This window comes from Mustela nivalis (assembly GCF_964662115.1).
Source record: "Mustela nivalis genome assembly, chromosome: 11".
NCBI classification, from domain to species: Eukaryota; Metazoa; Chordata; class Mammalia; order Carnivora; family Mustelidae; genus Mustela; species Mustela nivalis.
This window is the reverse complement of record NC_139030.1, coordinates 86220349-86235717: the sequence shown is the minus strand read 5'-3', so window position 1 is coordinate 86235717 and position 15369 is coordinate 86220349. Positions and strand designations below refer to the sequence as shown.

The 15369-nt window shown below is 54.9% G+C and overlaps 1 protein-coding gene across 2 annotated transcripts; it reads left to right on the top strand.

Moving 5' to 3' along the window:
• The first annotated feature begins 301 nt into the window (after nucleotides 1-301).
• On the top strand, nucleotides 302-6477 carry CTDSP1 (CTD small phosphatase 1). Of its 2 annotated transcripts, none has more exons than XM_082691557.1 (7): nucleotides 302-898; nucleotides 2253-2401; nucleotides 2839-2943; nucleotides 3060-3116; nucleotides 3757-3849; nucleotides 3966-4151; nucleotides 4778-6477. In XM_082691557.1, the coding sequence occupies exons 1-7, from the start codon at nucleotides 832-834 to the stop codon at nucleotides 4904-4906; spliced, it is 786 nt and encodes a 261-aa protein (XP_082547683.1). In that variant the 5' UTR covers nucleotides 302-831; the 3' UTR covers nucleotides 4907-6477. The 2 variants fall into 2 exon arrangements, with proteins under 2 accessions (XP_082547683.1, XP_082547684.1); XM_082691558.1 differs by having other exon boundaries at nucleotides 361-898; nucleotides 2842-2943.
• The last annotated feature ends 8892 nt before the right edge of the window (nucleotides 6478-15369 follow it).

Below are 15369 nucleotides of genomic sequence, written 5' to 3'. Positions count from 1 at the left end.
CGCAGGGAGTTGTAATTTTCACGCCCTACAGTGCCGTGCCACCTGGCCCCGAAACTGTGGTGGGTGTGGACGGTCACAGTCTGGTCAAAAGCACAATCTTGCGGATCTGCACAGCCTTTTGGAGCCGGCAGGGAGCCTTCGCTCGCTCAGGACTTTTCCTGCGAGGCCACCTCTGCAAGCACTGAAGACCCAGTTTGCAGACCGGAGAGCGTTATTCCCATTTCCCAGATGAGGAAACCACGAAGCGGCTAGTCTGTGGCCCTCGCACAGAGCAGGGGTGGAGCCGCGCCGCCCTCGGGCACTCCCCGGCGTGGGCGCTCGGGGCGGGTGGGGCGGGCGCTGGCCCCGGGCTCTCGGCTGTCTGGAACGGCGGGCCGGGAGCAGGTCCTGCCACGCAGCCGCAGAGGCTCGGCCCCACGGGCTGGCGGCAGGAAGAGAGGCGACGCCCCCTGGAGCGCGGCAGGAACCCGGCCGGGCCCGCCTCCCAGTCAGCAGAGCCGAGCCGCGCCGGCCCCAGCGGTGATGAAAGCCGCGGCCGAGTCCAGGTCACGCCGAAGCCGTTGCCCTTTTAAGGGGGAGCCTTGAAACAGCGCCCGGGTTCCATGTTTGCATCCGCCTCGCGGGGAGGAAACTCCATGTTGTAACAAAGTTTCCTCCGCGCCCCCTCCCTCCCCCTCCCCCTTAGAACCTGGCTCCCCTCCCCTCCGAAGCTCGCGGGGATCCCTCCCTCCCACCCCTCCCCTCCCCCCCGCGCCCCGATTCCGGCCCGAGCCGGGGGGGAGGCCGGGCGCCCGGGCCAGAGTCCGGCCGGAGCGGAGCGCGCCCGGCCCCATGGACAGCTCGGCCGTCATTACTCAGATCACCAAGGAGGAGGCGCGGGGCCCGCTACGGGGCAAAGGTACTGGGGCCGCGCGGAGGGGGCTGCGGCCAGGGCACCGCGGGATGGGAGGAGGAAGGGGCTGAGACCCTTCCTGGGACAGTCGGCGCCGCCGCCCCGGGCGCCCGCCACTGCGGAGCTCAGAACTCCCATCCGGAGAAGGAGCGGGGAGAGAGTTTGAACTCGCTGAGGCTCGGAGACGCGGGGCGGGGCCTGGAGCCACTAGGGCGCTCCCGAGTGCTCGAGGTGGGGAAACTGAGGCAGGGCTAGAGAGTGGGTTCCTTCCGGGTCTCCAGGACTGGCATTGCGCATTGCCCGATAGTCGCCCCCTCCCCCCCATTGGCGCCAATGAGGGTGAGGGGGTTGAAGAGGGCGCCTTCAGGCCACCCGGTGAGGCTCCGCCCCGGGGCCGCGGTCTAGTTGGGTCGCCGGAGGGGGCGCCGAGGTGACAGCGGGCTGGGGAGGGTTGGAAGGATCTCCCGCCAATACACTGCTACGATCCCAACAAACTTCCGCGTCACGCGTGGAAGCACTGAGTCCCTGAGAGGCGCAAGAGTAGGGCAACCACTTCTACGGGTCCTTAGCGCACCCGCGAGTTTTTTGCATCGGGCTGAGCACCAGGCGCCCTGGCTGCAGGCCCTTGGGCGCCGGGCCTGTGCACTCACGCACCGACCGGGAAAGCGGTGCAGCCCGCCCGCCTTGGCCGGGCCCTCGGGGTCTGGAGGGTCTGGGCTGGGCGTCTGCCCCTCCCTGTGCCGGTGTTGACCTCGAAGGCTAGGAAGCCCCTCCAGGTTCGCCTAGCTCTGGCCAGGGCCTAGCTCCGCCCGAAGGCTGGGGGCCCGGTAGAGGGGCGGTGGAGGGTGGGCCCGTCAATCAGGCGGCGGATGCCGGGCTCTAGGTCGGAGGTCTGGGCGGGGCGAGGGCGGAGGAGGCGGGGCCGGCAGCTGGCTGCGGGACACTGGCTCCAGGCCCCCGCTCCCTGCCTCTGCGCCCAGCTTCAGTGAGGACTTTGGACCCACGTGGGCGGTAAGGATGGGAGCAGGGCGGGAGTGGACAGCAGGGCCCCAGGCCCCAACCCTCCCCGGTTAGGGGCCCCAGCGAGCAGGGGCTGCTCAGGTAAGGTAGGTGTCTGGAGGCATCCCCGGTGGGGCTGATCCCACAGGAGGGATGAAGTTTGGTAAGAAAAGAGAAAGCCTACGGAGAGCAGCCAGCCCGTGGCCGGATGAGGGGGGCTTTGTAACCACACTGGGAGGATCTGTGGGTACCAGAGGGGTGGCCTGGAGTCCAGGCTGTCAGGAGTTCGCATCTGGGCATGGACGCACGACTGTGCGGGCTAGGGTGCACACCCCCCCCACCTCGAGCCTCTCTGCTTCAGGTGAGCAGAAGTTAGCGGCTTCTCAGAAGCCCCGGAGCCGGGGCATTCTCCACTCGCTTTTCTGCTGCGTCTGCCGCGACGATGGGGAGGCCCTGCCGGCGCACAGTGGGGCGCCCCTGCTGGTGGAGGAGAACGGAGCTGTCCCCAAGGTGCGTGGTGGCCTGGGCATCTGGGCTCAGGCTGGGGCGGGTTTCAGGGAAGGGGCTTTTCACGACCTGTCTGCAGGCCATATAAGGTAGGGAGGGCCCCTCTCCCAAGCCCTGTGCCCTCCCTCCCAGGCTTTCCCAGCCTGGCCCTGAATGCCCTTAAGATTGACACCCAGGCAAGGATCCTTCGGCCAAGGGAACTCTGGATTTCCCCTTTAAGATTGGAAGCTTTTCTCTCCCTTGGCTTCCTAGGTGGGGAAGTGAGGCCTCCAGCCAGGTGGCCTGCCCCAGGCCCCCGTTGGGGGCAGGGGCAAAGCTGGGAAGGAGGTGGCCTCTCCCCACCATTCCTGTGTCTCCTGGCATAGAGGGCTGGGGGAGGGAAGACCCACGTAGGAGAAATGATGGAGAGGCACCCCCAACTACTTCACCCATCCCTGCAGCAGACCCCAGCGCAGTACCTGCTCCCAGAAGCCAAGGCCCAGGATGTGGACAAGATCTGTGTGGTCATCGACTTGGACGAGACCCTGGTGCACAGCTCCTTCAAGGTGGGCCCTGCCCAGCAGCCCTCAGCTCCCTGGGTCTCTGAGGGGGGCCTGCCCTGGACTGGGGGCTGGGGTCCTCTCTGCAGGCCCCGCCCCAGCAGCTCCTTTTCCCCCCACAGCCAGTGAACAACGCCGACTTCATCATCCCTGTGGAGATTGATGGGGTAGTCCACCAGGTGAGGGGCTGGGTGTGGGGGGAGGCGGCAGGGTTGGCACCTGCCTTCCAGACCCTAGGCTCCTCTCATCAGTTCTGAGGACCCAAGGTGGGACTTGGCTAGAGGTGGAACATAAGGGCCCAGAGGGTGTGAGACTTGCGCCCAGGATGATACAGACCCTCAGGGACTTGGCCCGACTCCAAGGCCTGTAGGGAGTGGGGCTCCTCCTCGGTGCCCCCTTGCCCCCCTTGCCCGGGACCCAGTTCAAGTAATTCAGGATAGGCTGTGTGCTGTCCAGCCTGTTCTCCATTACTTGGCTCGGGGGCCGGTGCCCTGCTGCCTCGGGGTAAGGGGGCCGCCTTCAGGCCCCTTCGTTTGCCTAAGGCCATGGTGGGGCAAAGACTGGGAATTAGTGATTCCCCACGAGGAAGCTAGAGTGATTCCCCACGACCAGAAGCTAGAAGTTGGAGGTTCATTTTGATCCTCTTCTGGAAGGACAGGTGCTGGCCAAGTGAAGCCCGTGGGCCCTGGGACCAGCCTCCCTCTTGTGTTCCTCGCTCTGCTCCCTCCCTGTCCTCAGCTGGGCACCACCCCCCCACCCCACCCCCCACCCCAGGCCCTGCCTGCTGGCCAGCAGTCCCCTCACCGGCCCACCCCCTAGGTCTACGTGCTGAAGAGGCCCCATGTGGATGAGTTCCTGCAGCGAATGGGCGAGCTCTTTGAGTGCGTGCTGTTCACCGCCAGCCTTGCCAAGGTGAGCCCCCCCCCCAGGGCTCCTGGGGCCACCCGCTTCCCCTCCACCTCCAGCCTGTAGTCGGGTGGACCTCTGGGTCCCCTTTGGGCCTGGGTGACCTGTGTTCCACTCTATAGTATGCAGACCCAGTAGCCGATCTGCTGGACAAGTGGGGGGCCTTCCGGGCGCGGCTGTTTCGTGAGTCCTGCGTCTTCCATCGGGGGAATTATGTGAAGGACCTGAGCCGGCTGGGCCGAGACCTGCGACGGGTGCTCATCCTGGACAACTCGCCCGCCTCCTACGTCTTCCATCCAGACAACGCCGTGAGTACTGGGCAGGACCAGGTTGGGGGACCGAGAGCCAAGAAGAGGGTCCAGCCGCGGGTGCCTCCTTGGCCTCCCCGGCCTCCCCACTGCTGTGCTGGGTGATGTCTGGGGCTTGATGCCCTCCTGGTCCTCTGTGCTTCCATCCCTCGGGGACCTGTGCCTCCCCCCCAAAACACACCCACTGCCACTGCAGCTTTTTGGACCTTACTGATCATTCCATCCACTTGCTTGGAGGGGGTACCCACCAGGGGCGGGGTGGGTGGTGGTGCCTGCTGCGTCCTGGAGCAGTTTCAGTTTCTGAAAATCACCAGTCGTGACCTAGTCTTGGGTCCCAGAAACAATGTAGTAAGTCCTAGTTGGAGTTTAAAAAAAAAAAAAGAGAGAGAATAGAAAATATCGGAGGGCTTTGCACCTGGGAAGGTTAAATACCACTTTATAAAACCGGCAGTTTATCGTATAGGTAAACAGAATTTACGGTGGGTTGCTGTCAGAAATGTTTGAAAGTCTTGAGTCAGGGGCTCCCCGGGGGGTGCCCCACCAAACAGTGGGCGCTCAGGGCTGGTCTGGACATCCTGCGCCCAGAGCCACCTGCCCTGCTCACCACCGTGCATCCCTCTGCCCAGGTACCGGTGGCCTCCTGGTTTGACAACATGAGCGACACGGAGCTCCACGACCTTCTGCCCTTCTTCGAGCAGCTCAGCCGCGTGGATGACGTGTACTCAGTGCTCAGGCAGCCACGGCCAGGCAGCTAGTGAGGTGCCCTGGGGCCACGACCGGCCCCTGACCAAGGCCCACACCCCTCCCACGTGGACTTGTCCTTATGAAAACCCAGCAGCGGTGGCCCACTTCAGCCCTCAGTGGCTTGGGGAAGTGGGCCCTCCCCGCCTGCCCGGCCAGGCTGCACCAAGAGCAATGAGCCTCTGGGTCCCTGTGTCAGTGCCTTAGAACCTCCTCCTCCTCCTTGGAGGACCTGTGGGGCCCTGTGGGGCGCTCCCCCTCCCTCTCCCTCTCTTTGCTGCCATGTTTCTTTGCTGCCAAATCGGGCTCCTTGGCCCTTTCTGGTTCTACTTGGGGGAGGGGCAGGCTTCCTGCTGCCCCATGCCTTGGGCCCCCAGCCTGGGAACGGTGGACACCAAGTGCCTTCCTTGCATAGAACCCTTTTTGCCCTGCCCTGTTTTCCCAGGGCTGTGATCGGTGTTCGGCTCTGGCCTGGGACAGTCTCCAGATGGCTGCAGTCTGGGCTGGCAGGGGCGAGGAATCAGCCTCCCCACCTCCTCCCTTGGGACTGGTACAGCCCCCACCAATCTCTGCCTCCTAGGAGGACAGAGAGGGGAGATCTGTTATCACTTGGTGAAGGGAATGGGGTGTGTCCTGCGGGACCCCAGAGTCCAGCTTCTCTAGGCTCAGCAGCAGCTGGAAGCTGCTTCCCACACCGAGCCCTGACCTCTCACATCTGCCTTAACCACCCAAGGCCCTGGGGCCACCACCCCAGCCCTGGTGTTGGGGGCAGAGGCAGGACCCGTTTGTGGTGCCATATAAATATGTATATGTGTATATAGATTTTTAGGGGAAGGGGAGAGGGAAGGGCCAGGGTGCAGAGACCCCCCCCAGTCCTTCACCCCTTTCCTGGACCCATAAATTGTGGGGAGGGAGGGAAAGGATTTTTACATTTTTTAAACTGCTATTTTCTGAATGAAACAGGCTGGGCCAAGGTGCCCCAAGCCCTGTTTTCTGCCCCTCACACCCTCTTTGCTCCAATTACTCATTCATTGAAAACACATCAGCACATTCTCTGTGCCCAATGCTGTGCTAGTACCACCAGCTGAGTGCGTGGGGGTCTCTGCATCTCATTGGTGCCCTCCCCCACCCACTCCATACTTCACTGGTGCCTTTAGGGGAGCTGTAGGAGGTGGGACCCTTCTTGGGGGGCTTGGGGGTCTCCAGGAAGCCTGGCCAAGCTGTCCCCGTCCCCCCTGTGCCAACCCACCCCTGTTGTGCCCCCCCTCACCCCCTGCTGGCTGGGGGCAGCTCCCAAGACATCCTGCCTTCCAGCTCTGACTTCTTTGTCTGGAACCCCTTCCCCAAAATGCTGAGTCTGGAGATCAAGGCCTTGGGCTCTCCCCAGGGCTTAACGGTTTAGGGGACCCACATACCAGTGCCAAGGGGGTTGTCCAATGGAGATATCATCGCCCCTCCGCCACAGAGAGCTGGGGGTGGGAGGGTGGACAAGGTTGGCCAGAATCAGGTGACCTTCCCATTTAAGTGCCTTCTCTGTGACTGAGAGCCCCACAGTATGACAAGAACTAAAAACGCAAGACCCCCATCCAGCCTCTGTGGTCACTGGGGGGGATGTTGAGCCGGGTGGGGGATGGGGGTTGCCCTCAGGCCACACCCTCCAGGGATGTAAAGGGAGGGGCTGCCCTGGGCCCCCGGGGCTTCAAGTGTGCAAGTGTGAGGTGGGCGTACAGTGGTGAGTGGACCCGAGTGCACCGTTGTACTGTTTAATTATTCTACGTCTCGTCGCCTGTTACCTGACCTGCAAAATGGAGAAATGCCCTCTTGGCGGAGTTGATTAAATGCCAGGAGGCATTAAACGCGGAGGGCTCGCTAGTATTAGCTGTAAAGGAAAGCTGGGCTGCGTCCCTAGGGGAGGCACCGGGAAGGTATTTGCAGGCGGGAGGGGTGTGGCCTCTGTCCCCGGGTAGAGGGGAGGGGCTGCGGCGGGGCGTGGGGGCGGGGCGAGTTCCTGGGAAGCCAAGTTCAGCGCCAAACGGAAGAACTTTGAGGTGTCGGGAAGGGCCGGCAGGCGGAGGCGTCAAGGTCTTTGGGGAGACGGTGGCCCCGGCGCTCGGTCTTCTTGAACTCCGCACCTCTTTCCCCCATCCGCCCCTCCACGGCCCCTTAGCACCTACTGGCCGCGCCCTTGCACGAGCCTCCGGCCCACTTCCTGCCTCCGCCCCTCCGGCCCGGGCAGCACTTCCTTTGCAAAACCCGGCAGCCCCCGGCCCTGGCAGGAAGTGCCCTCCCGCCCCTCCCCGCCCTCGCCTGCTTCTCACGGTGGCCGCTAGAGGCCTCTCTGTCCTCGGCGACTCCAGCCTGCCCTTCCCCCAACCCGGGGGGAGGGGGCTGGAAAGATGGGGGCCATCATCGTTTACCTATCTCCCGGGGGTGGGGCAGTCTTTCCCCCAATACACATAAACACACTGGAAGGAAGGGAGACCTGCCCTTCCTGAAGTCGGTCTCTGTTCCCCCAGCTCCGCCTACCCTGCCCCCACATACCCCCTCATCCCCATACCTTGCGAATCCAGCCTCAAGTCGGCCTCCTCGCGCCCCAGATGCTGGTCCGTCCCCCAAGTCGGGGGTTGGGGGACGACCTCAGCGTGTGACAGCTCTGGAAAGCACCGATGTGGAAAGAGAAGCCCACAGCTCCCAAACGCCCCACTCTGAGCTGGAGTCCGCTGGGGCAGGACAAATATCCAGCCCTCTCTGCCTCTGCCTTCCTCCTCCCCCCAGTACTGCTGCATTTCCTGCTCTCCCAGTAAACACTGGTTACCCCCAAGATTTGCATCCAAGGGGCCCTGACATGCCAGGGAGTCGCCCAGGGTTCCCAGCTCTGAAAGATCACAGCCAGTCTCTCCCCACCACCACCCACACAGCCTTCACCCACGTGGAGTTCAACTTAACCACAGGTATCTGCATTCACTATGAGCTGGGCACGATGCCAGGACCTAGGGACACCCCACAACTGGGCCATCCCTCTGCTTTCGAGGAACCCACACCCCAGTTCTGAGAAAGACACCTGAGCAGACTAAAACCTGAAATGCGGAGGGCCTGGGTGCCTCAGATGATTAAGCGGCTGCCTTCTGCTCAGGGTCATGATCTCCAGGTCCTGGGATGGGGCCCTGAGCCCTCTGTCTGGCTCCCTGCTCAGTGGGGCGTCTACTTCTGCCTTTCCCTCTTCTCCTGCACTTATGTGCTCTCTCAAATGAATAAATAAAATTCTTTAAAAGATTATTTATTTATTTGACAGAGAGATCACAAGTAGGCAGAGAGAGAGGAGGAAGCAGGCTCCCCGCTGAGCAAAGAACCCGATGCGGGGCTCGATCCCAGGACCCTGGGACCATGACCTGAGCCGAAGGCAGAGACTTTAACCCACTGAGCCACCCAGGCGCACCAATAAATGAAGTATTTTTATATAAATACATAAATGAATAAAACTTGAAATGCAGTCAAAGCCGAGAGAGAGAGATTGAGAGAGAGAGAGAGCAAGAATACAGAAGGTAGGCAGCACAGGAGAGCACCTCAGCCCAGCTGGGATGGCCTGGAAGCTTTGGACATGCTTCCTGCTGCCTTGTGGCTCAGAGGAGTTTGGGAAGGAGGAGCAATTCAGATAAAAGGTGGCCCAAGCAAGGAGTGGCATCAGGAAGGAAGTGGGATGTCAGGGAACTGCCCGGAAGTGTGGAAAATGAGAATTTTGGAACGCCACACAAGGGAGAAAGGATGGGAAATGGTGTTGAAGACAGGAGGAGAGGCCGGATCCTGCAGATCCTTAGGCATCCAAGGGAGTGTGGCCTTCTTATGGGCAGTGGGTGCCACTGAGGAACACTGACTAGGTGGGGTGGTGCTCAAAGGCAGCAGCTGAGCTTTGGAAGCTCAACCAGGGGGTCCAGTGACATGAGACCGTATGGGGAGACCACAGTCATGGTCTCAAACATGGAGGGCGGAAGCCTGGGCTGAGCCAGGGGCAAAGTGAAGAAGAGGATAGAAGGGATGGTTGTGAGAGACGAGATAAACTCTAAACTCGGCAAGGGATGGTTGTGAGAGACGAGATAAACTCAACTCGGCCGGAAGCTGTGGCTGCTTGGTTTGGGGGCTGGGGACGGGGATGGCTGGGAGGGAGGAAGGTTTTGGAGATGTCAGCGGTGAGAATGTATCTAACGGGAGCCTGGTATGGGCAGATATTCACTATTTGCTTGTTACACACACAGGAGTCAAGGGTGCAGGGGAGCAGGACCCCGATAAAACGCAGCTGGCAGGGCTAAGAGCTGGTACAACCTCTTTAGAAAGCAATTTGATATTAGTGATCAAAATTACTTTTTTTAAAATAAAGATTTTATTTATTTATTTGACAGAGAGAGACACAGCAAGAGAGGGAACACAGCAGAGGGAGTTGGAGAGGAAGAAGCAGGCTTCTCGCCGAGCAGAGAGCCCAATGCGGGGTTTGATCCCAGGACCCTGGGATCATGACCTGAGCCAAAGGGAGACACTTAATGACTGAGCCACGCAGGTGCCCCTAAAAAATTATTTATTAAATGCAGATACTTTTTTTTTTTTTTTTAAGATTTACTTATTTATTTGAGAGAGAGAGAGATCTCGATGCGGGACTCGATCTGGGAAACTCCGGGATCATTCATGACCTAAGCCGAAGACCATCACTCAGCCAACTGAGCCACCCAAGTGCCCTGCAGATACCTTTTTGCCAGCAATTCCACTTCTGGAATTTGTGCTGTGTATAAAATGTATATAGTATAGACTTGTATGCATAAGGATGTTAATTGCATCCTTGTTTGTGATAGCAAAACACTTGACATTAACCTGAGTGCCCGTCAGTAAGGGACTGCTTAAATAAATATTGCTGTATCTATAGCAGAGAGTACCACCTAGTCTTGAAAAACAGTGAGTTGGAACTATTTGAGTAGCTACAGAATGATCGCCGGGACAGATGACTGGTAAATGAAACAAAGCAAGAGTCCTAACAATGGCGGTGGTGAATTTCCATAAAGGAGGAGCACAGAAACAGACACAAATATATACTTGCTTATCCTCCCATCGGGGACACAAGAAATGAGAACAGTTCCCAATTCTGGGAACTGGGCGGGGGACTGGGTGGGATTCATCTACCACGGAAGGGACACATTTTATTATACATCTAATTTGAATTATTTAAACCAGGCATGTTCATTAATTTTTAAAAATAAAAATCAGTGGAAAATATATAACACAGCTTCCTAAATATAATATCAAAGATAGAAATCATAGATTCCATTTCTTTCCTTCAAACATTCTTGACAACACCTACCAGGTGGGCACTAGGGTTTGGCAGTGGGCTAACAGATGTGGTGAGGAAATCAGGTGTTGAAAAAGCAATTACAGAATGAATATTATAAAAGAAGTTGGGGTGCCTGGGTGGCTCAGTGGGTTAGGCCTCTGCCTTTGGCTCAGGTCATGATCTCAGGGTCCTGGGATCAAGCTCTGCTCAACGGGGGGCCTGCTTCCCCACCCCCCTTGCCTGCCTCTCTGCCTACTTGAGATCTCTGTCAAATAAACAAATAAAATCTTTAAAAAAAGAAGAAGAAGAAGAAGAAGAAGAAAAAAGTGGTAAGTAAGGAATTTAAGACTTTCGTGCTTCTGGTGTCAAACTGTCACCCCAAGATGACTCCTAATTACAAAGGGAAGAATGTGCCTTTACAGAACCTAATTAAGACTTAAGATGTGGGGTGCCTGGGTGGCTCAGTGGGTTAAAGCCTCTGCCTTCGGCTTGGGTCATGATCCCAGCGTCCTGGGATGGAGCCCCACATCGGGCTTTCTGCTCAGCAGGGAGCCTGCTTCCTCCTCTCTCTCTGCCTGCCTCTCTGCTTACTTGTGGTCTCTGTCTGTCAAATAAATAAGTAAAATCTTTAAAAAAAAAAAAAAAGACTTAAGATGTACTTTCGGATTGTGGGAAATACTGGGGGAAGAGGAACAAATTAAATAATACACAAGGAAAGAGGGGCACCTGGGTGGCTCAGTGGGTTAAGACTCTGCCTTCAGCTCAGGTCATGATCTCGGGTTCCTGGGATCGAGTTCCCCATTGGGCTCTCTGCTCAGCAGGCTCTGCTCAGCAGGGAGCCTGCTTCCCACCCCCCACCCGCCTGACAAATAAATAAATAAAATCTTAAAAAAAAAAAAAAACACAAAGAAAGACTCAGACAAATTCCCAATGTGAACACACGATGAGACATGTGTCCTTGACTAGGTTAAGTCAACATCAGGAAAAAAGAGGAGAACTGTTCTAGATTTACAAAATACTGAGAAGACGTCCTTCTCAAAAGAAATGCAGGATCTTAATTTGATCATGAGTCAATAAAACCAGTGGTTAGAGTCCTTGTGGAACCAATGGCAACATTTTAACTATAGGCTGGCTAGAAGATGATGTTAGAAATCACTGTGAGCATTCTCAGGTGTGAAAATCACATCACAGTTACAGAGAATGCCCTCATTCTTAGGATAACATGTGATAAACATTTTGGGTTCAAGCATCATGATATCTGCAGATTACTTCCAAAAATACTGACTTCCATTAACTCTGGAATCCTTGAGTGTTGAGTATTATCCTGTTGCGCTATTATTTACACTTTTCTATATATTCAACATTTACCATAAGAAAGAAATGGGGAGGGGTGCCTGGGTGGCTTAGTTGTTAGGCGTCTGCCTTCGGCTCAGGTCATGATTCCAGGGTCCTGGGATCAAGCCCCACATCGGGCTCCCTGCTCAGTGGGAAGCCTGCTTCTCCCTCTCCCACTTTCCCTGCTTGTGTTCCCTCTTTCACTGTGTCTCTCTCTATCAAATAAATAAACAAAATCTTTAAAAAAAAAAAAAAAAGAAAAGAAAAAAAGAAAGAAATGGGGAATGATTTTTTTAAAGATTTTATTTATTTATCTGACAGAGAGAGATCACAAGTAGGCAGAGAGGCAGGCAGAGAGAGAGGAGGAAGCAGGCTCCCCGCCAAGCAGAGAGCCCGATGTGGGGCTCAATCCCAGGACCCTGAGATATGACCTGAGCCGAAGGCAGAGGCTTAACCCACTGAGCCACCCAGGCGCCCCTGGGGAATGATTTTTTAAACCCTATGTTCCCCCAGTAGGAACATTCCTGCACTGTTGGGGGGGATGCCAAATGGTGCAGGCACTTTGTGGAAGATGGTATTGTGGTTCCTCAAAAAATTCCAAACTGAACTACCCTGTGACCCAATAATCACACTGCTGTGTACTTACCCAAAGAATACAAAAACACTCCATTAAAGGGATCCCTATGTTAATGACAGCATTATTTACAAAAGCCAAATTATGGAAGCAACCTAAGTGTCCACTGATAGATATGTATATCTCTGTATTGGATATATCTCTATATATCAATGGAATATTGATCACCCATAAAAAAATGAAATCTTGCCATTTGCAACAACATGGATGGAACTGGAGAATATAAATACAAGATCAGTGAGTCAGAGAAAGACCACTAGCCTGTGACTCGTGTGAAATTTAAGAAGCAAAAGAAACAAATAAAGGGGGAGGGAATAAAAGGGGCAAGCCAAGAGACAGACTTTTTTTTTTAAATTTTTTATTTTTAAGAAACAGACTCTTAACTCTAGAGAACACACTGCTGGTTGGTGGGGGTGGGGGTGGGGGAACAGGTGATGGGGATGAAGGAGCACGCGTGTTCGAGTGATGTGTTAAGCACTGGGTCATGTATGAAAGTGTTAAATTGCTTTATACATCTGAACCTGATATAACACTGTACGTGAACTACACTGGAATTAAAAATTAAAAACAAACAAACAAACGAAACATATGTTCTCTCAAACAATCTTGAGGCTAAATTAATTTTTTTTTAATTTTTTTTTTTAGACTTTATTTATTTATTTGACAGAGAGAGATCACAAGTAGGTAGAGAGGCAGGCAGAGAGAGAGAGAAGCAGGCTCCCTGCTGAGCAGAGAGCCCGATATGGGACTCGATCCCAGGACCCTGAGATCATGACCCGAGCCGAAGGCAGCGGCTTAACCCACTGAGCCACCCAGGTGCCCCTTGAGGCTAAATTAAAAAGGCAAGAAGCAAGGGGCGCCTGGGTGGCTCAGTGGGTTAAGCGTCTGCCTTTGGCTCAGGTCATGATCCCAGGGTCCTGAGATTGAGCCCCACATTGGGCTTCCTGCTCAATAGGAAGCCTGCTCCTCTCTCTCCTATTCCTCTGCTGTGTTCCCTCTCTTGCTCTGTCTCTCTCTATCAAATAAATAAGTAAAGTCTTTGGGGAAAAAAATATCTTTCTTTAAAAAAAAAGGCAAGAAGCAAACTGGAGAAAAGTACAGCATAAATGACAGGCAGATTACCAACCTTAATACATTAAACATATAAACAATGCAACAAATTAATTAAAAACTCACAAAGTAGCCAAAATATATACATCTATTTTAAGATGTTCCACTGGTAATCAAAATAGCATAAATCAACAAACACAATGACTTTTTTCTTTTTGGCAGTCAGACTGACAGAGATTTTCTTAAAATCTGGAGCCCGGTGCTGGGGAGGATGTCGAGAAACAGGCAGTCTTCTGGGCTGCGGGTCATACAAGAAATTAATGTGACTTTTTCAGAGACCGATTTGCCTGTTGACGTCCTTGATCCAACAATTCCAATTTTAAGAGTTCATCCCAAAGAAGTAAGAAGGGATGCAAGCTAATGGCAAGGATTTAGCAGTAAAGGGGTGCCTGGCTGCCTCAGTTGGTTAAGCATTTGCCTTTAACTCAGGTCATGGTCCCAGGGTCCTGGATCGTGACCTTGGGCTCCCTGCTCAGCGAGGAGCAGGCTTCTCCCTCTCCCACTGCCCCTCCCCTCTGCCTGTGCTCACTCTCTCTCTCAAGTAGATAAATAAAATCCAGAAAATAAGAAAAAAGATTCAGCAATAAAAATACCACGACATTCTTTGTAGTATCAAACAAACCGATATAATTTGGAAGTCCGATAATGAACTATTGGTTATATAAACTATGCTCTCTGTCTAATGGGTTATCGTGAGACAATTAAAATGCGGTCGGGAAGTAACATATAACATGTCACCATAAAAAGGATAGGTAGAAAAATAGATATTAGATACATAGTGTACACACTCACAGCATATGTACTTGAAAGAAATCATCAAAAATAAATCACTTGAAAGAGATACACCACAATAAATCACCGATTTATTTGTAGATTACCTCTGTAGTGAACTTGTCAATGAGGTTTTCCTTTCCTTTTTGCCTGTCTGCATAATTGAATGAATATAGACTCCTTTTTAAAATGATTTTATTTATTTATTTGTTTGTTTGTTTGTTTGTTTGTTTATTTCAGAGAGAGACAGAAAGAGCAAGAGCAAGGGGAGGGGCAGAGGGAGAGGGCAAAACAGACTCCCATTGAGCAGGGAGACCCATGCAGGGCTCCATCTTAGGACCCCGGGATCATGACCTGAATTAAAGGTAGATGCTTGCCCCACGGAGCCACCCAGGCGTGCCTAGACTTCTTTTCATGCAAGAAAGAAGATGTTCTTTTAAAAAGCAAAGTAGCACCTGCCGCGTGTTTTCTCCTCTTTGCCGACTGTTGGTGAGCGTGCACACACACCTGCACTTGGCCTCCAGAACTCTGGGGAATCTGCGGTCTGGAGGAGAGGCTGCCCTCACCCCACCCACTCCATCCCTGCCCTCCAGAGCACCAGCGTTTGGAGGAGACAGGAGGATTTCTGTACAGGTGAGGGTTGAGGGCTGCTGCTCAAGGTGCTGATTTGTCGCTTTTGCGGACTTCAGAGAAAAGACCCACCCCCAAAAGACTGCCCTGGTTTCCGGTCATCAGTAAGGATTGGGGCTTGGAAATGGAAGCCTTGGCTTCTGGGAGAAAGTGGCAGAGTCCAAAGGCACTGATTTATGGCAGCTAATAAAGACGCCAGGTGGAGTCAGTGCCCCAGAAGGGGGTGGGCAAGAAGAGCACCCATGCACCCTCTGAGTAAGTGGCACGCCGAGTGAAGGAGACCTGTACCAGCGCCAGGGTCCCTTCCATCTCGGAGGGGTCACAGGTGTGAATCCCTGGCCCTTCCTCCCTAAGACCTGCCCTAGGAGCCTTTTTCCCAGGGAATGAGGGAGGACTACTGAGCCTCCTCATCTGCGCTGGGAGGAGGAAGGGTCCAGGCTCCCCTGCCTTCCCTAGCCACTCATGCCAGCCACGCGCAGTGAGGCCATGAGCCCTGGGCAGAAACGTACCCTATTCCTGGAAGCTTGCTCACGCCCAGCCAAGGGTGGGGCCTGTTGGCTCTGGCTGTCAGGCTGTCGCTGGGCTCCACCAGCTCCCAGGGACCTGGCGGACACCTGCCTCCCCACCCCCTCACCCATTCTCTCTCTCTCTCTCTCTCTCTCTGGGGCCCTATCTTCCCTTATATG